The sequence below is a fragment of the Aspergillus niger genome, assembly GCF_000002855.4.
Source record: "Aspergillus niger supercontig An11".
Lineage (NCBI taxonomy): Eukaryota > Fungi > Ascomycota > Eurotiomycetes > Eurotiales > Aspergillaceae > Aspergillus > Aspergillus niger.
In genome coordinates this window covers 534450-561737 of record NT_166526.1, presented here as the reverse complement: position 1 = coordinate 561737, position 27288 = coordinate 534450, and the positions used below count along the sequence as shown (strand labels likewise).

Genomic DNA, 27288 nt, shown 5'->3' with positions numbered 1-27288 from the left:
TTTTGGTTTCAGGATCAGCATAATTGTCCGAGGTATAGTAACTAGTTGGCGTGGCGTTGATGAAGTATGATGGGATGAGTTGGTGGTGTAGAGGATACTATGAAAGATATTGTCAGGTATTAAGATTGACTTCAAGCTGGATGAGGTGCAGCTCGTAATCAGCCCCTGTTAGAGTTGGAAAACGGTCGCAGCGGTTCTTCAACCTGCCTGCCTGTTCTAGACTCTGCCGTGAAGAGCTCGAGCTCAACAACTGCCGTATGCAATGACTGCCGTGGAGGCTATCGCGCAGCTCCATTGGAAATAAGCAGGTCATCTGCGCACGCCTTGCAGATTTACTGAGCGGAGAGGATTCGGAAGTCTATCTATGGAGTAGTAGGATCTTGTATCTGTCTACAACTACTAAGTATCTATTGCTTTCATTTACACAATGGCATATCGTAGAAGCTGTCCTATGTGGATGGTATGCATTGGGGAATAGCGGACTAATCCCAGTATAAAGTTCGGGATAAGTTGCATTGGCCCTGGTCTCGTGCGCACTGACATCTTCATTGCTTCAACAACAATGACGTAACGCGGGTACTCCCAGGAAAACCGGAGTTTGGAAATATGGAGTGGACTATTAGTAAATAGTAGCAACGAGTCAAGTAACATCAACTTACTAATGAGTTAATTACTCCGTAGATTGTTGCATTCAACAGAATCCCTCGGACCGCTGTAATCCGTTTTATGTCAGTCGAAGAGGTCGCATTCCTTAGCTGAGACTGACTAGGTGTCACCAAATTAGCTAGGTAACTAACCAGCTACCCAGCTAACCAGTACTTGGTAGAAAAGTACTAAGACAACCTGAATAACACGCACAAATTGGTAACCAACCGAATTTCACGCGCAAAAAGCAAACATAAGCACAATCCGAAAAAGGGTCGGATCGGATCCATTGGAAGGCAGAAAAGCATACTGTGCTTTCCGTAAAGGAAAGTAAGAAGAGAAATTACATTATTCCCTCCTGATTTTCCTCTTAATTCTCCACAATATCTCCCTGAATCTCCCGATAGACTAAACCAATGACAATCCGAGTTCCCTTGCAAACCTGCAAACTCTGACGTCCGAATCTGCCCGAAAACGTGGAGCAAAAGCCAGCCCGTGGTTCTCTCAAGCACCCAGACCACGGCGGTGGATCCAACCCCGACCACCAGCGCAAAGCGGCTGAGGGGAAACTTGGCCCGAAAGAGTTTACTGCCCCTGCAGAAAGTCGGGGTGGACGCCGCGCGAGTGGTTTTTTGTCAGCTGAGAGAGAGGGGGGCCCTCCTCCACTTCTTTCCCTTGTGTCAATTCCCAGGATAACTTGTTGCTAAGTAGTTTAGTTTTTTCAAATTGCGGGCCCCTTGTGGAGCGGGTTCTGAGATCGGGCAGCCAAGTGATTCGTTCCCCCCCCCGAACAAAGTAGCCTTCACCGGTACTGTGAGCTGTGTTATACAGTGACACTGTATCTGAGTGACAGGTGCAGTACTCGGGCTGATTTGGGAAGGTTGTATTCAATCCATCCATCCATCCATCCATCCTTACTAGGCTATCCAGTTCTCACCCTTCAGCCTCCCCTCCCTTCAATTTGATCTCTACTCTGTATACAGGATACGGACTGTCCATCCATCCACTGATAATCTTGATTTTCTCGTCACTCGTTTCAATTGCCTTGATGGCTGGATGTGGAGCAATAACTCCCAACCTGTATCTTTATCTACATACATCACCGTGAATAAACCTTTGACCTTGTTAATAATTCTCTCCATTATTTCCTACCCTGTAAAGCCCCGAAATAATAATACCATGAATAATGATAACCAATGACCAACGGTGCCCGACCGAGACATCTCAGCCAACCAAACCAACGAGCCAACCAGCTACCTACCCGGCCCGACTCCCCAATCCAGCTCGGCATGCCGAGATTTTCTCTTTCCCATCCACACATCCATTCACAACCTGCATACACAATGGGGTATATTCGGAATAATACCAAACAAAAAAACTCAACTAACTTAGACACCGAATATCTTGTTTTATCATTTGCTCTTCTATTTCTCCGAGAACATTCTGAACTCTATTTCCCGCAACTTTCCCTTCGCTCACCGTTTTTCTTTCCCTTCCCGGCCCCATCATATGTACGTGTTCACTTCTTGACCGCACACACATATGCACACTAAATATGTGTGATTGTGGGTTGAATCTAGACTTGGCTATCTTGTTGTAAGCCGATTGTCTAGATTCGGGGAGTTGGTGTGTAGCTAGTGGATAGCTTCTTTTTTTCTTGATTTCTGTCCTTGCCACTTGATAGTTAGGTTACTTTGCAGTAGACTAGGTGTGTCTCGGCACGTGGCGGAGAGGATAGAGGATTGTTTGTTTCAGCCTGATTCTTTTGGGAGTTAGTTTCTTTCTCAGTATAGTATGTATGACGACGGTCGTTGAGGCTGACGGGCGCATGGATCCATTGATCGGGGAAATGCCGAGCTAGGTACGTATTCAATTTTGCTTGTTTGTTTGTTCTTTCGTTAAGTTACCGCACTGGTCTGCTCCGTTGACCGGTCGGGGGCCCCCCGCTTATTGCTAAGATGTAGACTTGGCAGTCACATGATATCAGATTTATGGCATTCTAGATCTATACGACACATCATCCAGACCAGCTACAATATCAAGTGTACTGCCGTAGGAAAAGAGAAATCGAACAAGAAAAGAAGACAGTAAAAATCCACATCGAACTACCCTACCCATCTCTATTCCTCTCATAAAAACTCCGGAGATGATCCCTCGGCTGATCAAATCAATTCCTTAACACCCTCTCCGCCGCCAACTCGTCATCATACCTAGTCATTTCCCTTTTCAACCCATCATACCAATCTGGAATATCATAAAGCGTGTAAAACGCCTTCGTATATTCCCAATACTCAGGAAACCACCCGGCGAACATGGGACGGGAATGGGTGTGTGTTGCGCGACGTATCTTAGGCCTTCTAGCTCCGCTGAGTAACATGGTCATTTGATCAGTCGGGTGTCGCTCACTCTCACTACGCTTGGTGAGAAGGTGCCGTAGCGCTTCTCGCCTAACCAAAGTCGAGCTCGAAGATAGAGAGATGTTATTGACACGGGTATCGGCATAATTAAGTGTCTGATTTGAAGCCCCGAAGCCAGACAGAGCTTACTATCAAGAGATGGATAACTGTGAACGCAGCCAATTAGGGTGATATTGAGAGTCTTAGCACCGAGCAACTCTAGGTCAGGACCTTAGTTGTCATGGAAAGATGACCTGTTGATGCTTTTGGTTGGCCCTCAGGTAACCATGGGTTTCAATTCCTTGCTAATCATTCAGAAACTTGACTTCCATCCTAAGGGCCCTGGTATGTTCGGTTAGATACTTGGGTTAATCGGAGAGGCATTGTGAATGCATATTAAGATCATAATCCCCCATGATCACGTGATAAAGTATACTTGGGCTGCATCGGCAGCGATTACCAGCCACTGGCTTAGGTAGGGTTCGGGTCAAAGCGTGGATGGATACGTAACGGAGTATGTGTTCATGGTTTGAATGTGATTTGTATTAAATGTGGATCAAGTCGGCCTGCTTATTTGTCTTACAAAGAAAGGGCTTGTGAAAAGCTAACTAACCAACCAGCTAGCGAAAGGATTATGTAGAGTAATACATACACAATCTTACGGCCCAGGCAACCGGCTGGCCCCCTTCAGACATCCCGAGATTCTGATTCGATCACCCAAAATCTCAAACCACCGCTAGTATCAGCCACCTACCAGATGTTTCCAGGAGGCAAAAAAATGCCATCGAGAGGCGAAAAACGATCACATGCCATGTGTGAGTGTTTGGCGCTAACCACGTTTACGGTCGCAAGGCAACCGATGATGCCGATTTTGGTGTGGTGCGCCTTCGAGAAGTCTTCTAGAAGAGGGTTGGGGTTTGGGGATCATGGTACGGATTTGGCTTAGAGTGGTATTATACTTTTATCTTGTCTGGACGGATTTGTCGGTGTACTTGCCCGATGGCTGGTGTGGTTTTACCGTAGTGGTCATTTTCGGTATTTGGCGGGGGTGGATTGTATGTATCTGCTTGTATGGTGTAATTTTAGTCTGTTTTAGCGTATACACACAGGCGACGATGGGTTCAGGTTGCGGCTAGCAGACTTTTCCTTCCTGTATAGGCCAATGACGGTGGAGATAATTTGGTATGAGGAAGAAGATTTTGATCTCCAGATCGGTGCCCGATGGTAAATAGTAGCCTAGAGTGATCTTTTGTGGACGATCATTCGTATCCGCTCGTTGATACTGAAATCGACCTTCTCACCTGACCATGTATATGGATTCTGGGTGCATGGGAATAGCGAAGATTGTGTAGACCGCCTCGGGTAACTTGATGATTGGCCCAATCCGTTCACCTTAGTGGCCGTCCTGACATGCATGCGCATACCAATTGACTTGTTGATTTTGGCAAAGGGCTTTTGTCCTTGTTGTTACGAGAAAGGTAAGCTCGCTATCTCAGCCTTGGGTGAGACCAGCCACATCACTACCATCGTCGTCATTATGGAGATAGGCGGATATCAAGTTATCAACACCTTCCAAGTATAGCAACACAACACATCTGTGGTTGTTTGTTGCATCGAGGCCACTCTCCAGTATTAAGACTGAGCAGCCGTTTAACGTCAGTTACGGGCCCGGAGGACGTCGCTCCGATTTGAGTTCATGCTATGCGTAGAACCCCGCTAGAGACAACATGGAACCGTCCATCGAAGGTCGAGACGATCCGCACTAGTTGTATCTGCCTTGCCGGAGGAGGCTAGCGTGTATCTTTGCGCGGCGAGATTCCGTCGGATGCGGGATTCCCAGCGCACAGAATTCCGCATACTAGGTGACCTATTCAGTGATTTCGAAAAACACCATTGAAGCTTGCCGGGAGTCGGGACTTTTGGTCGATTATTTAACAGAGTAGGTACAACTGGGTCTTCATTGGGCATGGATTGCTGGTTTCCAGGGACAATTGTTGGTGCTTTGGCTCAGGGCCAGGTCCGTATGGACGGAGTAATCACGGAGAAACTGATCCCCTTTCCGGGCTAGCCGGAAGGGCTAGGAGTCACATGATGGCAATGACTTTTCCTGGTGCGGCGTACCTCGAATACGCGCTATCCCGAGCTCACAACCAATGGCATGTCTCACGTTACCTCAATTTGCTGGTTCACACTTGAAGCTACGGCGTCCAGAGAGTCAGGCGATTGCTTGATTCGTTGAGTGCAGCGGTTGTAGACCAACTGCTCCCAAAACCCAATCCGTACATGTAGGCCTACCGCTTGTTGGGATTGTCGCACATATTCTATTACCCAACGCACACTGTGAATGCCGTGTTATGCAGCCGGGGGCTCGTAGCTGGCAGCTAGCTGTATTACCCTCAGATTAGGGTCCCAAGTCACGCTCCTGAATATCCTCGTCAGTGGGTCCAAGTTACATTCATCCGGGCTCAGCTTACTCGATTCGTCCTTAATCGCAAAAGCCACCTGCGAATCAGAACAAGCAGCGCTCTGTGCGCCTGGTTAGTGAGGGGGAGGCGCGGGGAGCAAGCCTAGTCACGACGATGATTTGGCGGGGAAGTTGGGGACGCGTTTCTTAGTGAGGCTTTTCTCCTCCCACTCCCGGCAAGACTAATCACCATTCGATCACGGTAGCACAGACAAATGTACGCCCGGTATAATTTGAGTTGTGGCTTTATTGAAAGATCAGGGATCGCATAGGGCTTGGGAAATTAATGTCACCATATGGTGTGGTACAATGGCGCCGGTGTCTCCCTGCATATCAAGATCGGAATGCTGGTGGGATTGGAGCCAAGTGACCGGGTATTCCGCGGCGGTTTAGTCGCTAGTCGTATTGCCGGGGTTCCATCGAGGTTTTCGTCGGTATCAATAGCCCCGTTTACATACGGAGGTACTTGTGCTGTACCACTCGCCTGCTTATTCAACTCGACTGGTTTGCATTGCCCTGCCTCTGCTCTATACCAGACGGGTAAACTAGAAGATGAAAGTCGCTGGCAGTGATTCGAAGAGGCTGGTGGAGCGTTGCACCTCGCTATCATTTGTTTTCTTGGGAATGTGGACGAAAAACAGGATGCCCATGCCTATCATAACCCCGTGTATAGTCCTATTGCGAATGCCAGCCGGAGAATTCTCAGTCTACCTGCTTTGTGCAACCGATGTTCATTTGCAAACAAGTTAACGGGGTTATCATCATAGCCTGGTCGGGAATCATCATAGCATCATCCGCGCTTGACTTCACAGCGGGTGAATATCGCTGGCCAAATCCCAATGAAGGAAGACCCAAAGTGTCGGTGTTATCGATTAGGTTTAACTTCCTTTCTTCATGGAGGGTAGCAGCAACCAATTCTCCGGTTATCAGGAGCTGTGCTGTCTGCATTGTTAGGTGAAACTCTGCCGAATACTCGATATAGGATCCTTCCAACAACTTGGGTACACTGGGTTAGGACTTTAGGTAACCGTTTCACCTACTGACCTTCTTCTTCTCGTAAACCGGAGTTCTGCCTTATTTCAGACGTACGTATATATGTCCATATAGAGTATAACATCCACAGGGTGGTGGCCAACGTGAAGAAGATCAGTGGACATGCGCGCTCCCATCATACAAGCCACAAGACGACGCCAGATGCCAGAATGGGGTCAGGGAAAAGCAAAGATAGACACACTGACATGTTGAGGTCAACGTCAGATGGTTACAGTCGAGAGATTGCACAGTATTCCACATCCACAGCTGGCGATACTTGCAGTCGGCTCTGACAGACAGATCCACAAGGTCAATGTTTCCCCAGATTCTCCCCGCGATGCCCAAAGATCGTCATCTGCCGGCACAATACGGGAGTATTGCCTCTCCTAGCATTCGTATCCAGTTCATCTGCCCAAGAGAAAGTGCGAATAAGGTGACCTGAATGCGCTTAGCACTGCTAGACCGACCCCATCACGTGGTCACATGGCGGCTGGCCTCTTTGCAACAACAGTCAGCATCATTTGTACGCCCCGCAAAGAGACACGCGAAATCAAACCTCCTCTTGTCCGTAGCCTTTTCTTCAAACCAGCTCAGGTACTTTTTCCCTCTACCTCTCTGCTCCCCATGTCTGCCGGTGCTGGGAGCCGGAGGACTGTGTCTCTAGCGTTGTAGGACCTGGCGACTGTCGATCTCCGGGTCACCAGATCTCTGCGTTGGCAATTCGATCACATTGCGGATGTTCCCTTGCTCCTCCTGGAATCCCGGGATTACGCGCTGACAAGTCATCAATTCAGTGGCTTCTTAATATTGCTTAGCGAATTTCCCGCCGATCTTTACGATATTATGTCCCCTCCTTCTAATTTTTTTTTTTTTTTTTTCACATCACACGCCCGTGATCCGGAGCAGGCAGGATACCTTGTCCTCAGGGCTCCATTCAATGGATTCTGATCCTGGAAGTGGATGATGATGATGATAGAGCCACTCTGCAGTTGTTTGTTCTGCAGTCCTGTTTCGGCGATGAGGTCAGCCTTTCACACACACACACCTTCACGACCAAATCTGTCATGAGCCTCCGTCCCCTACATTAGGTATACTACACTGCAGATTCATCCATTTCTGGATGCTTCCTCCGGGCTTCGTATTCCAGGTCCAGGCCTGTCGATCAGCGCCAAATCCCCCCATGTACTTTTTTTATGTCATTATGATCGCAATTTATCCCCGTCTAGGTAATCTATTCAACCTATTATCAAACCTTCAACTATCCATCACTGGGTCTGACACTTCGGCCCGCAGCTTTTTCTGTCGGTCACACGCCCTTCCACCTTCCCCATATCGTATCCTTATTTTGACATACTCGGGCCCTTCTCCCGCAGGTGGCGCTGTGTGTGTGTTTGCTGGCGCTCAGCCTCAGTGTTCAGGAGCAGGCTCTGGGTCGCATTCTGTACATCATCCCGCGGAACAATAGGTCAAATGCCTCTTCTACTTTGCTTTGCTTTGTGGCGAGATGGGTCTAGCCTTATCCTCGCTGTTCTATTTACTTGCTTTTTGTTCATTCTGAGACGCCACCCTGCGCATGTGTGCGCCTTATCTCAATGCAGCTTTCTTTGCCCTGGGGTGGTATTTCATATACGCGGTTTTGCTGGTACACGGACAGCACTTGTATTGATGCGCATGTCAAGGTAAGTGGAAATTGACCCTCGGATGGAAGGGGGGCAAGTTTCACAGGTGGTGGAATGATGACACGAGGGATCTCACGTGCATTCATTCATTCATTCACCCTCGGTTTGTCTACAATCACGGTTCAAGATTGGGATGTTGGATCTTTATGCTGACTGGTCAGCGGTCATATCTCTTTCTTTGGCTATGGACTGAATGCTCTAATCATACAGGATGCTTATTACAAGGTACTAGTTGGGAAAAGACTGGAGACGAAAGGTAACCTGCAAGAAGGTGGCCTAATTCAAGGACCCTTTGGAGTGGTCCGGGAAGCGTCGCTCCCAACCCACTATAGCAGGCTTCATGGGACCGGAGAAGAGGGTCGAGTAATCGGTTCCGGGCACTCCTTTCCTGCCATCCACATTGAATAGCTTCAAGTGGCGCACTATGGTCGCGATAATAACGCCCAAGTTGACGTAGGCGAACTTCTCTCCAATGCAGCGGTGACGGCCAGCGCCAAAAGGTAGATAGGGACTAGCAGTGCCCTTCGACACGCTGCCATATCCGTAGTCCACCATCTCTCCATCCTCCTCTTTGTCAGGCTGGTTCTCCCAACGATGCGGATCCCACCTGGTTGCGTTAGGAAAGTATTCGTCACTAAGCGCGGTTACGCCTGGTGAGGCGAGTAGAACATGGTCTTCGGGAATAATGTAAGAGGTGCCAGGTACTGGTAGCGGGTTTTTCACCTTGCGCATGATCGAGTGGATGGACGAGTGGATCCGTAGAGTCTCCTTGATGACACTCTGGAGGAATGGCAGCTTGTCAAGGTCCTGATACTGCAGCGGCTCGAAGACTCCATTTCTGTTGCTAAGGCTGGCCAGCTGTTCTTGGTAGAGCTCTTCAAGCACCTGAGGCTCCGAGGCCAATCGCAGCATGATCCAAGAACTAATCGAAGAAGACGAGTGTTGCCCTGCCATCAACAGAGTGATCATCATGTGAGCAATCTCTTTGTCCGGGACCGGCTGGCCACTCTTGTAGGTGCAATGCATCAGATTCCAGATCATGTCTGACTTCTCCTCGTCTGGGTTCTTGCGTCGTTCGTTGATAATGTCCGTGTAGATTTCTCTCATCCGAGCATGAGCAGCATCACGCTTCTGGTTGTGCGGCAATGGAGCCCAAGGGAGCATGAAGTTAATGGGGCTGAATCCCTTGTCTAGATCGTGGTACAGTTCAGCGAACTCTGCCGTGAGCTTCTTGCGGACCTCCTCGCCCTGCAACGCGCGCGCAGCAGTATAGATTGTAATCTCAGCCATGGCAGCAGGAATATCAATGACTCCACTCGCGCCGTTGAAGCGTGGAGAGTCCCGGAGATAGTCGAGAGTTTCCTTTTCGATCAGCTGGACGTGTGACTCGAGCGCCGCTTGCGTGAGGCCAAACTTGATGAACTTTTTTTGTTCCATCAGCTTGGAATTAGGGCAGTCGTACACAACATCGGACCCGAACACCGGGGTGGTGAGGGGGCTGTAGACCTCTTCCGCGCTCACGTCCTTGAGTTTGCCATTGAGGATGAAATCGTTGCCTTGAACGCCCAAGTATACAGTGGTCTTCTGGCCCAGAAGCACGAAGGTGAAGATGTCCCCGTACTATTCAACCACTTTGATCAGTAATCATTGGCCCCCGCATGATGAACGGTGACTGACCTTTTTTCTGCAGGAGAAGAAGAATGTATAGGGGTCCATTCCATAGCTGATTGTGCTTCCCAAGAAGGGGATCCAATGGAAGACGACGGGTGGTTCTTTCTCGTTGCGAAAGAGCAATTGGCGCGTGACATTTAAGACTATCGCAACGAGCAACGCTGCGAAAGCGTAGACGCCTGCGACAGCAAGTAATGCCATCTTGAAAGCGACTGTAGGCAGGGACAAGGACCAGTTGATGAGAAAGATTGTTGTAAAGAGGAAGTCAAGAGCAAGACATTGAAGTACTAGGTTGTTGTCGGCTCATGACTGTCTGAAGATTAACGTAAACAGCCTTAGGTGCAATGACCTATTAGATATCACCCCCAAGATCTCACCCCTGGCACTGAGCTGCATCGTTCCATTCCATCGTAGTGGTAAGCGAATACTGTGACCAAAAGGAAGGAGGCATTGCTCGCGGTGGTTCCTGAGCCGAATCAGACCACTTGAAGATCCTTTGGATAAAGTGTCGAACCATGCAAGGCTCCAGTGATGTTGACAGTCGCACTGGCCACTCACAGCTGTGTCTGGAGCATTTAGTGGATTGGGGGCAATGGCTGCCATCGTATTGGATACGCCCGCCCGTCATTGGACCATTCCATCTTGCCTGGACCGGCCTCTCCAAAATTGACCCCCTTTTTATCGTTCGCATCGCCACTATGTGGCTTCAACTGTAGATGCCTAGCTTTCGAGAGCTTTCGGTTCAGTTCACTTTGATGTCAAACAGTCAACTGGACTCTAGACATCACGACAAAAGATGAGTCATGATGATGGCGACCAGCTTTTGACTCAAAATGCCATCCGGACAGTCACTCGCCCGCCTTACTTACCCCTTTGGGCCTAGCTGTCCCGTGAGCTCCACCCGCCGCCCGCAAATATACATCCGCTCCGATACCTGCTTTTTGCCATGTAGTTCACCAGACCATTCGATTTATCCTACAACAGCTTGGTTTAAGGTGCTTCAACATGAGCAACGCGCAAACAGGGAGCTCGGTGGGTACTGGTTCCGCTTCTGGTCAACGACCAGTGTCCAAAGCGGAAGCCTCGAACCCGCGAGAGTTCCAGCTCAACCAGCTCAGAAGACGGTTCCATCCGACAGAAACCAGCAATGACGAAGGAACGACATTGACTTTTGGCTTGGCTCCCTCAGATCCTGACTTTCCGTTCGATATGGACAAGCTTCAGTGCATTTTGCATGTTCCTGGGACGTATCCGGCGCAAGGACGGCCGTCTATCAAAGTCACCAATCCAGAAATGGGCAGTGCGTTTCAGGAGAATATCTCGAGAGGATTCGATGATATCGTCGACAGCACTATCAGAAGTGGTAGTGGGGGGACTTTGCTCAGCTGGATGAACAGTCTTGATCGGCATCTGGAACGTTTGCTCACTACTACGGAACGGGGGCCGACGTTGAAGTTTGTGCCTAATGTGGGCAGCAAAGAGCAGTCAGAAGAGCAGAAGATAGTGTCAAATATGAGTGCTCTAGCTGTGTCTTCTGGGAAGAAGACATATCCGGCTCCGGTGGAAAAAGCGAGTCCTAAGCCTCCGGCTCCTGTATACACCGCGGAAGAGAAGGCTCAGGCGGAGAAAAGACGAGCAGTCGAGACGAAGCAACTCGACGCTCGTCTGGGAAGGCTACCTCTTTTTCAAAAGTCCAACGATGGCCTGTCTTTCGTCATCCCGATTCAACCGACTAAGCTAGATCGTCTGCCTATTTCTCTTCGCTCTGTTAAGACAGTGAAGCTCCTAGTGCCTAGCTTGTATCCTCTTGAACCGAGTACTGTTCATTTGCAGGGCATTGATAGCCCAGAAGGACGAGCTGTGGAAGCTGGCTTCTCGCAGTGGCTTGAAGGGAACAAACAGTTGAATCTTGTGTCTCAAGTGAACTACTTGACAAGCAATATGCATAAATTTGCCAAAACGCCGCTAAAAGCCCCTGAACCAGCTTCTGCGCCTGCGGTATCTGATGATATAGTACCCAGCGAGCCTCCATCTCAAGCAGAAGGGGTGACATTGGAGGATAAGCCACATGTTCACGTTGTGCCCCGGCCCCCTGAATGGGCTGTGGGCGAACACGGTAGTGGCACTGACGACTCAGACATGACTCCTTCTGAGGATGAGTTTTCTGACGACGATGAGGAGGAAGGCGGTGCTCCAGTCCCGGATCTCCCGGCGCCTACGACGATCGAGCGTGGAGTCGCCCTTTCTTTCCCTTTTCTGGAGCTTTACGGGATTGAGCTTTTAGAGCTCGTAGGTCTCTATATAACCATCAAATGTGACCGATGCAAGGAGCCATTGGATGTCAGGAATATCCCACAGATCAAGGACAAGAGCGATGAGCTGTCTCCTAAGATCGAGACCTGCAAGAAATGCGCGAATACCATGAGCCTTGGTAGGTACTTCATTTCTGGTATTCAAAGTATTGGGTATTGACACGCACTTAGGGTTCCGTCGACAACTTATGCATCCTAGCGCCACTCGTGCGGGTTACCTTGACTTGGATGGATGCACAGTCGTAGATCTTCTGCCTAGGTAGGTTGGATCTGACGGCAGCTTTTGCATTGTAGCCATACGCTGACAACCTCCGCAGTAGCTTTATCCCAACCTGTGCGGAATGCTCAACAGCGTTTCCCGCGCCCGGTGTCGTTGCAGTTCGAGGTGAAAGTGCCATGGCCAATTGCCGACAATGTCACCGCAAAATGGGTATGTGTGGAATTACCTTAATGAGGACCAACCGCTCACAACTACAGTCATGAAAATTCCAGAAGTCAAGTTTCTGAAAGTGGGGTCGGCAGCATGTGAGTTCTCCATATAATGAATTTTGGCAGAATGCTGATTGCTATCCAATAGATTCATCTCGTTTCCGCGAGCCTCCACGGAAGAAGGTAATTTGCTACACAAATTTTTATCTGGATTACACTAATCACTATCGACAGCCCAAGGAAGTCCTTGGCATCGTTGCCGGACAAGAATTGCCTCGTCGTGGCCGATGTACGCACTATGGCAAGAGCTATCGGTGGTTCAGGTAACACCCATCGTGCAGGTGCCCTTGTTGACGTACTCTAACATTGCAACAGATTTAGCTGCTGTGCGAAGGTCTTCCCTTGCGATAAGTACGAGAACACCATGCTAGCTTCCTCTATCAAAGCTAATATAAGCAGATGCCACGATGCCGCTACAGACCATCCCAATGAGCATGCTAATCGTATGATTTGGTACGTGCCCTCAATCGTGACATAGTCAGCAAAGTGATTCTAACAAATATAGCGGCTTCTGCTCGCGAGAGCAAATCTACCGTCCCGAAAACTGCGGAATATGTCGAGCGGTGCTTATTGGGAAAGCCGGAAGCGGTTTCTGGGAAGGCGGAAAGGGAACGAGGAACAGAGTACTGATGAGTCGAAAGGGTATGTCTGAGTCCTTATGTGTATCCGTTTCACAGAAGACTGACAATATATACAGATCCACGGAAATATAAGCGTCGCGGGGGAACGACACCAGGCGGTGCCAGTTCTTCGAAAAAGTAGTAAACTAGCGACACGAATGAATGAATATATATTCCCACGTGGGAAGTGCATATATTTCCTGCAGAAGTTCCATAAAACCACACCATGAAGCGTAAACAGCAAATAATAAGGTGTGGAATCACCTTGAACAGCCAGGCATCCGTCCCAGCTGAGCTTTGCCACACTAGACCAGGCAATATCGCCCGCTCGACAGCCCCTAGCAATACATGATTAGTTGTCAACCACCCGATAAGATAGGAAGAAAAACCGCATATTCACCAGAGGAGCACAACAGCACCGAAGAGAGCCGCTCCAAGAAGCCATCCCAGTCTCCATGTTCCTTCTTCCCAGGAAAGAGCAATAACATCCCCCAACCAAGTCCCCCTAAAAACTAAAATAACGTGGAGGCAATATCACTAGCTACCTAGGACCTAGAATCAAGCATAGAAAAGAAAACAAAAAGAAGAAAAGATTAAGCTCCGATAGGGGGAATCGAACCCCCGGCTGCCGTGTGAGAGACGGCGATGTTAGCCACTACACCATATCGGATTCTTGTTGAAGAGAATAGCTTTCTTTGCTTATATAAAGGTCAATGAAGTGTCTAAGACCGTTCTCTTGGGCTGATTTCTTGTGGGTTGTACATAACTCGAGAAGGCATGCATACAGTTAGGGATCCCATGATGATCCCAACTTACTGACCATATTACGTTATGTTTTAGATAAAGATCATCCACAAAGATAAATGCTCTCAAGATACTTCCTATTATTCCAATTATCCTAATAAATAGAATAAATCAAGACTCGATAAATAACGGATTGGTTATACAGTATCCCAAATCGTTCTTTACCTGAAGTAATACTTGTTGTTTGGTTCCGACTAGTCCAGACCAGCACTAGCATATCCAAATCAAGAACAGAAAAGAAGACAAACATTAATCATGTACTTGGCAACCTGGCCGAATGTACACTATCCCCTTCAAATAACTGTCTTGCAGTTCTGTACTGAGAAAATAAATAAAACTTAGACCAGATTACCACGCAGAGCCTGTTCCCTCTCAAGCGCCTCAAACAACGACCTGAAGTTGCCGGCACCGAAGCCGCTGAAGTTGTGGCGTTGGATGATTTCGATGAAGACGGTTGGGCGGTCCATTAGGTGCTATAACATATTCATTAGTATTTGCGTTGAATATAATTATAAGTGGGAAGAACAGTGCACATACCTTAGTGAAAAGCTGGAGCAAGTACCCGCCCTCATCAAAATCGATGAGGATGTCAAGGTTGCGGATGGTCTCAAAGTCCTCGTGAAGAACCAGGCCGGTCTTCTTGAGCCGGATCTTGATGTCCTCGTAATACGTGTCAGGGACCTTGATGAATTCAACTCCGCGTGCCTTGAGGTTGGTGATGTCCCGAATAATATCGTCGGTCAGGAGTGCAATGTGCTGCACACCGGCGCCGTTGTAGTAGTCCACGTATTCTTCGATCTGGGACTTCTTCTTGCCGACGGCGGGCTCGTTGATGGGCATTTTGACAACTTCGTTGGGAGAGGCCATGACGATGGACTTGAGGGCGGAGTATTCACTGTTATCTCGTGAGTTTTCTGCTATAGAATTTGGTAACTGGTAGGGGAACACTCACGTGCAGATATCCTTGTCGTCGACAGACCAGAAACGGTGGAAGCCAAGGGCCTTCTCGTAACTGTTACATTATGGTCAGCAACTCCCCTGTGAACGATCAGGTGGTTAACATACTATTGGCAGACACGGTCCATCTCATCCCAGTCCTGGTTACCGACGCAGTGATCGACACGGTTCAGATATACGCCGGGCAAATACTTCGTGATAGGGTCCTCGGCCCCGTCCTCGTATCGATATCCTGGCATGAATGCGCCAGAATATGACTTGCGCTCCAGGAGGGTGTGGGTGGTCTCTCCATATGTCTGGATAGTCGCAACCCGCACGTACCCATTGTTGTCTTCGAGGCTGCGTGGCGCAGACACTATCTTGGCGCCGTTGGCCACGGCAGCTTGATATACTGCGTCGACGGAGTCAACTTCGAAGGAGACGTCCTTGACGCCGTCACCGTGTTGTTCGAGGTGCTCGTGAATCTCACGGAGCTCCTTCTGCTCTTCGGGGGTGAGGAGGTCCATTTGGTCGAGGGAGCGGAGAGGGGAGGTCAGGACAAAGGTGATGTCGCCGTTGCGGACGACGTGGGAGCAGATGGCACGGCTGCCAGTTTCGAGGCCGCGGTATGCGACCCGCTTGAAACCCATGCGCGTAACATAATACGAGGCGGTGATTTTGGCGTTGCCGACGTACCAGTGGACGTGGTCATACCCCTTATAGCTGGAGATGTCGGAGGTGGTTGCTGGTTGAGGAGAGGGAGGAGAGGAGATTGCGCTGGGTGCCATGGTGATGGAGTTGTATGTTGTATGAAAAACAGCAAAGAGATTCTATAATACTTGGGTATAGAAGGGAGATGTCAAAGAAGACTATTAAGTATCATAAAGGTGGATGCGCCTGGCTATCTTGGGTTTACTTCCAGAGAGGTCAAAGGGGGTACCAGGGCCATCTTTATAAGTCCGGATGACGGCGGGCCTCCTGACACTGTCAATAGTTATCGGGAGGGTCCGTTTCCAGAAGACGAACCCAGTGAATCGGCCATGAATCATAATTACATTGTTTTGGGAAAGAGTAGAGGATAAGCAAGCACAGGCAGTTTGCAGGACGCCAGGATAGTAAACCAGCCGGGCCGGATGTCGTCGGTTGACCCCGGACAAGCCCGGCTGTCGGCGGGTATTTCGACTCCCGCGGAACATCCGCTGCCTCGTTTACATCATGAGAACACCCACTCCTGATGCATGCGGTGATTGCCACGGCCCCTGATTTTGGATCCTGTTATAAGATAGGCTCTGATAAGCTCCGCTCACATGGCTCCGCGGGCTACCGATGATCGTAGGTTAACTCAAATACCAACGATTGTTCTCCAAGTTCGGTGTCACCGATAGCAAGCATTCTCACTACAGACACTACCTTATTATCAGCTACATCCCCTTCAAAACAATATACGTCTCCAAAGTCTCAGGTAACTCAATATCCGAAGTTCCTCCAAAGGCTATAAGCAAAATGACCCCAAATCCAACCTCTAAACCCAACCTTACCACCAATGACTCCGCCGTCCTCCAAGCTCTCTTCGACGCCGAATCCTCCCCCTCTAACTCCATCACCATCGACTCTTCTCTCCCCACCTATCCATCTCACCTCAACATCACCCCAGAACTTTTGCAGACTCTCCAATCCCGCGAGGTTTCTATAATCCGCACCCTGCAATCCGAAACCACCTTGGACATTCCAACAATCCAACAAGCAATCAAGGATCTCGACACCCTTATCGCCGAACATCCAACCTACCCATCCGCATATGTCAACCGCGCCCAAACTCTTCGTATCCTCATTGACAAGACCAAGACTACCACTGAGAGTAGTGGTGATGATAATGACGATGACAAGATCTTTGACCCCGAGAACACACAGCCCGCATCCACGTTACTAGCAGACCTGGGGAACGCTATCACGTTGGCGACGCCCAGGTCACCTGCTGATCCAGTTTCGTCGGTCCAGGCGCGCTTGCTGGCTGATGCGCATACGCATCGCGGGTATTTGCTGCTCAAAGCGGCGAGAGTGAAGAAGGAGAGAAAGCAGGAAGAAGTGATTGGTGGTCCGGATCAGTTGCGTGTCGTGGAGCCGGAGCAGTTGGAGGATATGGCTAGTCGGGATTTCTTTTTCGGGGGCAGGTATGGGAATAAGGTTGCACAGCAGTTGGCTGTACAGACGAATCCGTATGCGAAGATGTGTGGGGCGATTGTGAAGGAGGCGTTGAGGAAGGAGGTGGTGGGTGATGGTGTGGTTAAGATCTGATGTATTTTCTGTAATTAAGCTGGTTTAGGTGCTTTGGGAGTGTGCTTTTCTCCTTTGGATGCTTGTTACATTTGTGTCTTACAATTTGTCAATTTGTCTCACATACCCAGATGAATGCGGATAGATGTCTAAGATTTTCCATTCGGCTATGATTGAATACAACTACTACATAGGTATCTGAAAAATCACCTTCGGTTTTAGTAACTTCGTCGGATCGGTGTTTAATGGTCGTCCTTGCACATTGTGTCCACGGAATTGTTCGGGTTCCGGAAATGCCTCTGCAGCGGTTGCCAGCTGTGCGCATTGTATTGTTCTTGCACCTTCTGACAGGTCTTCAGGCCCCATTCAGACACGCCAACCATGAGACAGCTAGTTATGGTGTTAGTGAATGTCGGCTTAAAGGAAGAGAGTTTGCTTACCTCTCAAACATAAAAGCCATGCTGCCATCGCCAACCTTTTGCGGCTTCAAATCAGCATTACTGGCACCTTCAAAGGCGTCCTTGTCCGGACCGTGGGCGCTCATGACGTTGTGTAGACTGGCGCCCGCCGGCTGAAAGCCTCCACCAGTCTTGGCATCATAACCACCGCAGATCAATCCCATAAATTCGGACATGGTGTTGCGGTGATACCATGGCGGGCGGAATGTGTTCTCCGCCACCAGCCAGCGGGGCGGGAAGATAACGAAATCGGCAATGGCAGTGCCGTTGTGATCGGACGGGCCAGTGAGCACGGTGAAGATGGACGGGTCCGGGTGGTCGAAAGAAATAGAGCCGATCGTGTTGAAACGGCCCAAATCGTACTTGTAAGGGTAGTAGTTTCCGTGCCAGGCAACAATGTCGAAGGGGGTGTGGTTCTGACGGGCGGAGAAGAGCGTATTGTTGAACTTGCTGTACAGACGGTATTCGGATGGCTCTTCCTCGTCTTCAAAGAAGGCCACTGGCGCTTGGAAGTCTCGCGCGTTGGCAAGGCAGTTGGATCCGATGGGCCCCAATTCGGGAAGCTGGTAGTGGCCCTGATAGAGCTCACAGATGTATCCTCTCACCGGTCCTGCCGGAAGAGTCACACGGTATCTTGTAGGACATTAGTCGAGGCATGCAGGCACAACATGGAAATATCGGTTCTCACCTCACACCGCGGGGAATTACGCAGATCTCATTGGGCCGGACCAGGAGGCGTCCCAATTCAGTCTGGATGTCTAGCACACCGTGCTGCGGCACGATCAAAAAGTCGCCGTCAGCGGAGTAGAAGGCTTCCTTTCCCATGTCTTTGCCCGCAGCGTATAAAATTATGCCCAGGCCATGTTTGAGAGTGGGATCACCGGCACCAGCAACAAGGTGAAGACCGTGAACCCAGTCCACAGTTTCATCCAAGTCGAAGGGGTCCCACCGAAGCTGGTTGGGGATGTGATGAAGCTTCTGTGTTTCAGTGGTCATATGAGTGTGGTATGAGTCGCCATCTTCAGCCACGAAATTCTGGTGAGCAGCCGCGGGGAGGATGCGGTAGACCCAAGTCTGTCTGTTCTCATGTCTAGGGGCAGTGAAAGCGGTTCCCGAGAGCTTCTCGGCATAGAGCCCATACGGCACCTTCTGTGGCGAGTTCTGTCCTATAGGCAGAGCTCCCTTGATAGCCTCCGACCTAGTAGTAGGGATCAATCAGACTTAACAATCGACAGGCGCCACCCGGACATCTTTCTTCATGTACTCACTCATGGTACGAGTCAAAGCCATTCTGGTAGGAATATGGGTCAGCGTGTTTGAAGTTAGTCACGGGCATGGTGGGTAGTGGTTCAGTGCTTCAGTCTTGGTGACCGTTTAACTGCACAAGCACTTCTGAGCCAAGGAGGTTATATAAGTGTGAATTAGCTTGTACAACCTGCACGCTCTCCCCTGGTCATGTGCCTGGGTGGCGGGGGCAGCACGGGACTGGAATGCGCCATCGGCAGACCAGCAGAAGCCCATTCAATTTTCAGGAGATTCGCGGGATTCGGTGTTCCTGGAACAAAACAGGAAAACCGGGGATCTGCGGGGGTGCGGAATTGGGGCCGGCGGGGAAGCTGAACTGCCCGCGCCGGCCGGCAATAAGCGGGCGCGGAGTGCATTCCGCTGCCCTCCTCTCCTCCATCGGAATCCCTCGAGGGGCACTTGTCACTAGATTCGTTTTTAACGTCGGCATCGCAGTTGTGTCTCCGGTGCTGCTGCTGGATAGCTACAAACTACTTGCATTTACTCTTCTTTCCTTCATATCCTCCCGTCCTTAACCGCGTCCTCCCTCATTATGGCTTCCTGGCTGCAGATTCCCAAGAACTCGCCTTTCTCACTGGCAAACATTCCATTCGGTATCATCACCTCGGCGAAAGCTCCATCGCGCGTAGCAGCTATTGCTATCGGTGACTATGCGCTGAACCTGAACGCTTTTGCTTCATCCGGGGGCTTCTCCCAGCTGCCCGCGATCCAGCCCCATTTGAACGTGTTCAATCAGCCCACCCTCAATGCCTTTGCAGCTCTGGGCCGACCAGTTCACCGTCAAGTCCGCGAGTACATCCAGTCCGTTTTTCGCGCCGATACTCCTTACCCTCAGGTCTTGAAAGACAATGAGTCCCTCCAAAAGTTGGCTCTCCTGCCGCTATCGGAGGTGACCAACCATCTTCCCATGCAAATCGGAGACTACACAGATTTCTATGCCGGCCTCAACCACGCCTACAACCTGGGTGTCTTGCTTCGTGGACCAGACAATGCTCTGCAACCTAACTACAAGCACCTGCCAGTCGCATACCACGGTCGCGCCTCGTCCATCGTGGTCTCAGGCACCCCCATTCACCGTCCCAACGGTCAGATCCTGGCCAACCCTACCGCAACTCCCAAAGTCCCTATCTTCTCTCCTTGCAAGAGACTCGACATTGAACTAGAGATGGCTGCTTTTGTCAGCACCCCCAATGACATGGGCAAGCCCGTCTCTGTCAACAATGCCGAAGACCACATTTTCGGCTTGGTGCTCATGAACGACTGGTCCGCTCGTGACATCCAGGCCTGGGAATACGTTCCCCTGGGACCTTTCAACGCCAAGAACTTTGCAACTACTATCACCCCCTGGGTTGTCCTGATCGACGCTCTAGAACCCTTCCGAGTCCCCAGCCTGGAGCCCGAAAACCGGGAAAATGTCCTGCCTTACCTGCGCGAGAAGCGCACCGACAACGTCTTCGACATCCCCCTCGAATTCGAAATCACCAACCCAGGCGGCCAGCCTACAACCGTCTCGCGGAGCAACGCCAAGAACCTCTTGTTCTCCTTCCCTCAGATGCTGGCCCACCACACCATTACGGGATGCAACCTCCGGCCCGGTGACTTGCTCGGTAGTGGAACCATCTCTGGCACAGAGCCCCAGACACAAGGCAGCTTGTTCGAGCAGACAAAGGGCAAGGAGCCTCTCAAACTGGCCGATGGCTCGGAACGGATATTCCTCGAAGACGGAGACACCGTCGTCCTTAGGGGCAAGGCGGGCACAGAAGGCAACTACGTCGGATTCGGGGATTGCAGTGCCACTATTCTCCCCGCGGTGAAGTTGGAATTCTAGACTGTTTGCAATTGCAAGTCCCTTATCGCACGATCGCACGTCATGAGTCCCCAAAGCCCATTGTATGCATTGATATGATATGATGTGAATGTGAACCTAACAATGAGATGCTACATACCAAAAGAGAAAACGTGGTCCAGAACGTTCTTCTTCCCTGTTAGTCCGCGGAGTCACGGAGTCAAGTCAAACTGTAGGCGTAACATCCAGATTCAGACCCACCAAACCCGCCCTATACTGAAAGTCAATCCAAACCCACATAGTTAGGACAAAAACCATGAAACCAACTGAAACTTATCTAACTACTACCCCCCCAAACCAAAGAAAAAAAACCAACCTTCCATCATTTCATCCCACCATTGCCTTACTGCCTATCACCAACCCTAAACTCCTCCGGCGTATCGCCCTGACATCTCCAATGCGCCCTCTTCACAGCCTCCACCTCTTCCAGCCTCTCCCTAACCCCCTTAATAACCGGAAAATTCCCCAAATCCACACCTACCCTCTCCGCCCCCCAAACAGCAGGCAAAAGACATACGTCCGCCAAGGTAATCTCATCTCCAACACTATATTTTCCTGCTGTTTTCTCCGCAATAGCCTCGTACGCCCGGAACCCATCCTCCACTAAATCCTTCGACCATGTTTCCCTGTCCACACCGAGCGGCGCCACCCGCTTCAGGATCCGCATGTTCGTGACCGGCTGCACGTCGCAGGCGATGATGCTGGAGAGGGTGCGGACTGTTGCGCGCGCGGTGGGGTCGGAGAGTGGTGGGAGGAGGGGGTGCGCTTGGGGGTGGGTTTCTTCGAGGTATTCGAGCGCGGCAAGGGATTGGGGGATTATGATTGATTTTCCATCGGGGTTTTCGATGATGAGGGTGGGCACGCTGGCGGAGGGGTTTAGGGATGTGTTTTGGCTCTGGTGGTGCTCGTTTTTGAGTAGGTTGATGGGGATGGAGGTGTAGGGGAGGGATTTTAGGTTGAGGGCGATGCGGAGGCGCGCGGAGCAGGAGGAGCGGAAGTAGGTGTGCAGGGTTATGGTTTGTTCGGACATTTTGGTTTTGTAGATTTGTAGATGGGTAGTGTAGATTGGTAGGCTATTTAGAATGTAGTTTGTAGGCTTGTGTGGAGGTTTGTAGTGTATGGAGAGAGCTGTAGTATAGTATAGCTAGTAGGCTAGTATGTGGGTTATATGGGTGACAGCTACTACTATTCTACGGCTTAGGTTACAGCGGAGGTGCGGAGGGCTTGGACCGTTGCGGGGTGTGTGTGGTACAGTACCTGCATGTGATCATACTTTTCAACACGTTATCCGTTCTACTGGGGTGAAAATGAATATATTCAGTATATTCGTTGTGGTGGTTAGAATCATATGCATCTGCCATTCGTATACTGCGGAAGCGTTCCGTAGCAGTGGCCCGAGCTGGGAGCGACGCGCGTGGGTTGCCGCGTCTTCCCGAGGAGTCACTTTGTCCATACTGCCGGGTTGGACAAGGTTATTCATGGGCATAATAGTGTGAATCGGATTTTCCAACACTGAATCCTCTTCTTGTGAAGGGAGGGGTGGGGGGCCTGCCGGGTCCCGAAGGAGCTGCTCGTTTCTTGGGCTGAGTTGACGTCACGGCAGTCTATGTTTGCCTGGTTCGAGGATATGTTCTAGACAAAAACTAGAATCTTGGTTCCCAGAGAGCCAAAACTGTGGGTTTGGTATACCCCTGGCATACAGCGTCGCATTCAACATAAAGTCTGATAACCAGGATGGTGCTGGTTTGTGCAGACGATGACATAACATGCAGCGTATACGGACGACTCCGTAGCAGCTCTCGATGACACCATGAGCAGCAAATACCGACCATCTTTGACACCATTTCGACCTTGATATCGCGATTGGAATCTCAGCTACGTTCAGCTGTCCAGTGGTTCGTATCCCACGGAGGAGAGTACGAGGTCAGCTGTCATATCTCTGTCCTCCGCCCGGCTTGGTGAAAGGGCTCGGATAGTTCCAGGCGGCCTCCGCCGCGGCAATCGGCGGGTATTTTGTAGCTCCCCACCGAAATCCCCCCTTTCTTCCTTTCCCACCTGCAATATCCGCTCCCAATGAGCCTTTGATACCCGTCACATCTAAGCCCTTTACTAACCAGCCAAATATCCGGATCTCTTTATTGCAACCTCAATCTTATCACTAAGATGCTATTGGCCGGGCCGCTACGTTCTCAGTAATGGAAGTTAGGGGGCCGTCCCGCAGCGGAGACGCCTTGAACCGGGCATACCAGCGGACCTACAAGGCCTGTCTCTCCTGTCGTCAGAGAAAGGCAAAATGCGATCTGGGGACAGACTCGGAGGGTCTCCCGTTAGGGCCGCCCTGTGCGAAATGTCGTAGAGAGCAGAGGGAGTGTGTGTTCAGCGAAAAGAGGGCGTGGGAGAGGACAAACAAGCGAGGTGCGCGATGTCAACCCCTTCCGGCATTGCTAACGATCAGGATGGCTGACGTCCAGTAGGTCCATCAGAAGAAGGCATCACGCCACCTTCAAATGTACGTCGGAGGCTATCTGCCACCCCCAAACGTAGCAGAGACATTCCGGACGATGTACTTCAGGTGGTTGATGACAGCCCAGTTCGTGACAATGGCAAACGTGGGGATAGCTATAACAGCCCGCAGCAGCCATACCGTCCTGAGAACCGCCGTGACCGTCATCACTCCACGTCTACCTTGGCAAACTCCATGATGCGTACCGTGGTATCAAGTGGAAACGATGCACTTAATATTCTCTTCGAAGCGGCAGCGGTTCACAGCCAAGAGAACAGCTCCGATCGATCTGAGAAACAATCACGAAATACACAGGCCTCCACTGCACAGGTCAGCGACGTGGACCACTCCGGTGATCATGCGCAGACTATGTTTGCTGCTGAGGCCATAGCCAAGGCGAAGCGTCCAGTCAAGCTTTCCTCTGTCTCGAAAGAGGTCCTCGGTGTTTGGGAGACTTGTCGCTTTGTCAAGATGGGGTGGTTCACTTCAAGAGAAGCCGTCACATTGATCGACCAGTTAGTGCCAATATTTTGACATTCTTATGAAATTTTCTGACAATGTCAGGTTCTTCAAGAATATGACGCCGCTATCTCCTATCCTAACAAACTTTTATGCGGACCACAATAATCACCACTGGCTTGTGACGCGGGACCCTGTCTTATGCTGTACGATATTGATGCTTTCATCGCGATACCATGTATTGCCAGGGGCTGGCGGCGAATCAAGGAACTTCTTTATTCACCACCGACTCTGGCAGCATTGCCAGCAGCTGGTGGTGCGATTAATTTTTGGTCAGGAGAAGTCGTCTCACACTCGAATAAGGAGCATCGGCACAATTGAGGCCCTCTTATTGATGTCAGAATGGCATCCTAGGTCTCTCCACTTTCCCCCGGAAAGTGACGGATGGGATTCCGACCTGGTGCTGGCTCCAGAGCACCAAGAATCGGAAGGTTCATCGGCCGATAGGTGGCTCGAAGACATGATCGAGCCAGCCAAGAGATCCGACCAAATGTCGTGGATGTTGCTTGGCTCTGCTTTGTCGCTTGCACATGAACTTGGTATCTTCGAGCTGGATGACAAGAAATGCGACTACTCATCCGTATATGAAGGGTCCATATCCGATGACCAAATTAAGCTCCGCAGGCAGCGCGTACAACGGCTTTTATACGTATATATCAATCAGCTAGCCTGGCGAATAGGTTGTGTATCACTTATGCCACAGAGCTTAAGCCATGCTATTGCAGGTCGACAGACAAGCAGGGCTTTGGGCCAACCAGGGGACGAATGGCTAGCGTTTATGGATTCCTGGATGGACCTTACAAAGCTGGCAAAATCTGTCACTGACACGTTCTTTCCTTCCGTGTCGTTTGCGAGACAGCAGTTCCATAGTGGGAGGTACATCGATCTGTTGGATCACTTCCGTACGCTACTTGTCAGGTGGAAAGATGATCATCTTCGGCCACAGGGTAAGGCATCGTCCCTTTGAATTAGGTGGTCTTTTCCGCATACGATTGTTGATTTATGCTAACTCCTTTTAGTACTCAGCAAGCACTTTTTCGATATCCTTTTTATAGAATATCATTTTGTCCGCGTCTATACCCACTCAGTTGGGATGCAGGCAGTTGTTGAACGTGCCGTTGCAGACAGTGAACCAAATGCGGAAGAAGTCCGGGCCACCAATATTGATCCAATCGACTATGAGTACATCCAAGAGGTCATTGAAGGCTGCTGTCAAATACTACAAAAAGTGGCCCAACTGGGTGAAACTGGGGCCTTGCGGTTCTCCCCCGTCCGAATCTTCCTTCGAGTCACCAGTTCCTCTATTTTCCTGATGAAAGCTCTTAGTTTAGGGACCCGGCCTGCAAAGCTCCGTGAATCGCTGGACATTCTTGATCGTAGCGTGCAGGCGCTTAAGTCTAATGCGCTCGATGATATTCATCTGAGCTCTCGGTATGCTGCTCTACTAGAGATGCACGTATCGCGCTTAAGACGCAACCTGTTAGCTTCCTCCAAATCGGTAAAGCACAACCATAGAGCAACAACACAGCCATCTATGGCGCCTTCTCAGAGCATGGAAAGCGACAATGGCGCTATTATGGGCGTCCCTGCCTCGCAAAATATGACAGACGTGAGCTACATTCCATCATTGAGCGGCATCGCCGCCGACGACTGGCTTTCGTTGCCGTTTGATCCGTCGATGGCACCTTTCGGCATCAGCACTGGTGGACAATTCCCAGCATATGAAGGAGGAGCATTGAATTTCATCTGGAATCTGCCATCGTAGCAATCTTGTAGTTAGCAGGTCCGGAAGGTGCTGGATCACTTCTGGATATTATAATAGCCATTGTTCTTTTTCAATGCATGAGCCGTCTTTTCCGCTAAGCAAAGCACAGGAAAACTTTAACCTGCATATCCCTGCTTACTTTTTCTTTTATTGTACACCCGGCGTCTAGAGGCCCTTGCCACAGCCACGAAAACCAGGGCGCGGTCTGTTTGGATGCCCGGATGGGACATTTCGGGTGGTTATCTGCACGTGACTGCGACCCCGTCCGAAGTCACGTTTCCCGGCGAAAAAAGCCAAAAACTTACTGTCGCGATCCGCCATCCTCTCCGTCCCGGACCCCAGACTCTGTTCTTTAAAGACAGCATCCAGCTTGTCATTCCGACTTCAACTCCTCCATCCTATCCCGATTGCCCCTTGAGGCTCATCACCCGACTACCGATTATTTCATCCCCAGCGTTCCGACCCTCGTCCGGATAATCTTAGAGTCACCTTCCTTCGACCTACACTTCCTTTGATCCGTGCAGCTCGACCAGTACAGCAGGTCTTCGAGCTTACGACTCCACTCGCCTCCCTCCTTCTTCTCCGGTCCTCTCTTCTTTCTTCATATTCGAAATGGATCACTCCAGAGATCCCTGCCCCTGGGTTGCTCTTAGCGACTTCGGTGGTGCTTTCTGCATGGGTGTACGTCACTGGTTCTAGCAATCGATTGTGCTTGTTACCAATGGGTCAAAACTAAACATATGTTGTGTCTATAGGCAATTGGTGGTGCTGTCTGGCACGGTGTGAAGGGTTTCAGAAACAGCCCCTACGGAGAGCGCCGGATAGGTGCCATCACAGCCATCAAGGCTCGTGCGCCTGTTCTCGGTGGTAACTTCGGTGTTTGGGGTGGTATGTTCTCGACGTTCGACTGTGCGATCAAGGGTATCAGAAAGAAGGAAGATCCTTACAATGCTAGTATGTTTCCCGGTCAATCCGTGAGGGATTGCTATCTTGTTTCTATGCGCTTTGAGATTGGGTGTCATAGCTAACGATTCACACTTTGCAGTCATTGCTGGTTTCTTCACTGGTGGTGCTTTGGCCGTTCGTGGTGGTGTTAAGGCTGCCAGAAACTCCGCTATCATGTGCGCTGTCTTCCTGGCTGTCATTGAGGGTGTCGGTATCGGTTTCCAGAGAATGATGGCCGACAACACAAAACTAGAGGTGAGATCATATCCCACATTCGTCTCTGATGTCGTGTGGCCACTCGACCTGCAAAGGCTACACCTCATTGCTGAAGCTTATTGAGTACTGACTTGCCACTACTTTAGCTTCCTCCTGCCCCTCCGTCCGGCGACAAGGCCGTCGCTTAATTTACCAATCGCTTCACGTTAAGACCTACGATTTCCCCGCCGTTGTCAGCAATATTGCCATATTATTTATATTCCTCTCTCGTGTCTCTCTTCTCTGGTGTTGGCTGGGTCATATCATTTCAGGATGCATGGTATAGAGGTTTTCGATTCATGCTTCGATCCCTTCTCTTAAAAGATGTGTTTTTGAGAAAAAAGGGTTTTGCCGGCGATTTTGGATTGCA

General features: G+C 50.2%; 12 protein-coding genes and 1 non-coding gene across 13 annotated transcripts; 6 read left to right on the top strand and 7 right to left on the bottom strand.

Moving 5' to 3' along the window:
• Positions 1–420: 420 nt before the first annotated feature.
• On the bottom strand, positions 421–1983 carry An11g02260 (hypothetical protein; the record flags this gene model as incomplete). Its single annotated transcript, XM_059750109.1, has 5 exons — positions 421–579; positions 675–784; positions 1088–1233; positions 1583–1723; positions 1907–1983. 5 exons carry the CDS (start codon positions 1981–1983, stop codon positions 421–423), a joined length of 633 nt encoding a protein of 210 aa, XP_059601539.1.
• Positions 1984–3819: 1836 nt separating this feature from the next.
• On the top strand, positions 3820–5237 carry An11g02250 (hypothetical protein; the record flags this gene model as incomplete). Its single annotated transcript, XM_059750108.1, has 7 exons — positions 3820–3970; positions 4151–4265; positions 4380–4403; positions 4492–4519; positions 4589–4696; positions 4828–4903; positions 5053–5237. The coding sequence occupies 7 exons, from the start codon at positions 3820–3822 to the stop codon at positions 5235–5237; spliced, it is 687 nt and encodes a 228-aa protein (XP_059601538.1).
• Positions 5238–5794: 557 nt separating this feature from the next.
• Positions 5795–6745, bottom strand: An11g02240 (hypothetical protein; the record flags this gene model as incomplete). Its single annotated transcript, XM_059750107.1, has 4 exons — positions 5795–6157; positions 6217–6443; positions 6550–6574; positions 6680–6745. 4 exons carry the CDS (start codon positions 6743–6745, stop codon positions 5795–5797), a joined length of 681 nt encoding a protein of 226 aa, XP_059601537.1.
• Positions 6746–8492: 1747 nt separating this feature from the next.
• On the bottom strand, positions 8493–10088 carry An11g02230 (uncharacterized protein; the record flags this gene model as incomplete). The annotated part of the gene is made up of 2 exons (XM_001394187.3): positions 8493–9836; positions 9894–10088. 2 exons carry the CDS (start codon positions 10086–10088, stop codon positions 8493–8495), a joined length of 1539 nt encoding a protein of 512 aa, XP_001394224.1.
• Positions 10089–10892: 804 nt separating this feature from the next.
• Positions 10893–13450, top strand: An11g02220 (uncharacterized protein; the record flags this gene model as incomplete). Its single annotated transcript, XM_059750106.1, has 8 exons — positions 10893–12318; positions 12371–12458; positions 12494–12629; positions 12755–12811; positions 12863–12951; positions 13004–13141; positions 13194–13330; positions 13386–13450. 8 exons carry the CDS (start codon positions 10893–10895, stop codon positions 13448–13450), a joined length of 2136 nt encoding a protein of 711 aa, XP_059601536.1.
• Positions 13451–13906: 456 nt separating this feature from the next.
• tRNA-Glu (CTC) lies at positions 13907–13978 on the bottom strand. The gene has a single exon. It is a non-coding gene; the product is annotated as a tRNA-Glu (tRNA).
• Positions 13979–14450: 472 nt separating this feature from the next.
• An11g02200 (uncharacterized protein) lies at positions 14451–15836 on the bottom strand (the record flags this gene model as incomplete). The annotated part of the gene is made up of 4 exons (XM_001394185.3): positions 14451–14585; positions 14650–15007; positions 15065–15124; positions 15178–15836. 4 exons carry the CDS (start codon positions 15834–15836, stop codon positions 14451–14453), a joined length of 1212 nt encoding a protein of 403 aa, XP_001394222.1.
• A 715-nt stretch (positions 15837–16551) lies between these two features.
• On the top strand, positions 16552–17343 carry An11g02190 (uncharacterized protein; the record flags this gene model as incomplete). Its single annotated transcript, XM_001394184.3, has 1 exon — positions 16552–17343. One exon carries the CDS (start codon positions 16552–16554, stop codon positions 17341–17343), a length of 792 nt encoding a protein of 263 aa, XP_001394221.1.
• Positions 17344–17564: 221 nt separating this feature from the next.
• On the bottom strand, positions 17565–19116 carry An11g02180 (uncharacterized protein; the record flags this gene model as incomplete). Its single annotated transcript, XM_001394183.3, has 4 exons — positions 17565–17712; positions 17763–18413; positions 18469–18978; positions 19049–19116. 4 exons carry the CDS (start codon positions 19114–19116, stop codon positions 17565–17567), a joined length of 1377 nt encoding a protein of 458 aa, XP_001394220.1.
• A 501-nt stretch (positions 19117–19617) lies between these two features.
• Positions 19618–20913, top strand: An11g02170 (uncharacterized protein; the record flags this gene model as incomplete). Its single annotated transcript, XM_001394182.3, has 1 exon — positions 19618–20913. The coding sequence occupies one exon, from the start codon at positions 19618–19620 to the stop codon at positions 20911–20913; it is 1296 nt and encodes a 431-aa protein (XP_001394219.3).
• A 361-nt stretch (positions 20914–21274) lies between these two features.
• On the bottom strand, positions 21275–21961 carry An11g02160 (uncharacterized protein; the record flags this gene model as incomplete). The annotated part of the gene is made up of 1 exon (XM_001394181.1): positions 21275–21961. One exon carries the CDS (start codon positions 21959–21961, stop codon positions 21275–21277), a length of 687 nt encoding a protein of 228 aa, XP_001394218.1.
• A 1165-nt stretch (positions 21962–23126) lies between these two features.
• On the top strand, positions 23127–25718 carry An11g02150 (uncharacterized protein; the record flags this gene model as incomplete). Its single annotated transcript, XM_059750104.1, has 4 exons — positions 23127–23346; positions 23403–23949; positions 23999–24900; positions 24973–25718. The coding sequence occupies 4 exons, from the start codon at positions 23127–23129 to the stop codon at positions 25716–25718; spliced, it is 2415 nt and encodes an 804-aa protein (XP_059601535.1).
• Positions 25719–26330: 612 nt separating this feature from the next.
• Positions 26331–27067, top strand: An11g02140 (uncharacterized protein; the record flags this gene model as incomplete). The annotated part of the gene is made up of 4 exons (XM_001394179.3): positions 26331–26399; positions 26474–26672; positions 26764–26918; positions 27026–27067. The coding sequence occupies 4 exons, from the start codon at positions 26331–26333 to the stop codon at positions 27065–27067; spliced, it is 465 nt and encodes a 154-aa protein (XP_001394216.1).
• Positions 27068–27288: the final 221 nt, after the last annotated feature.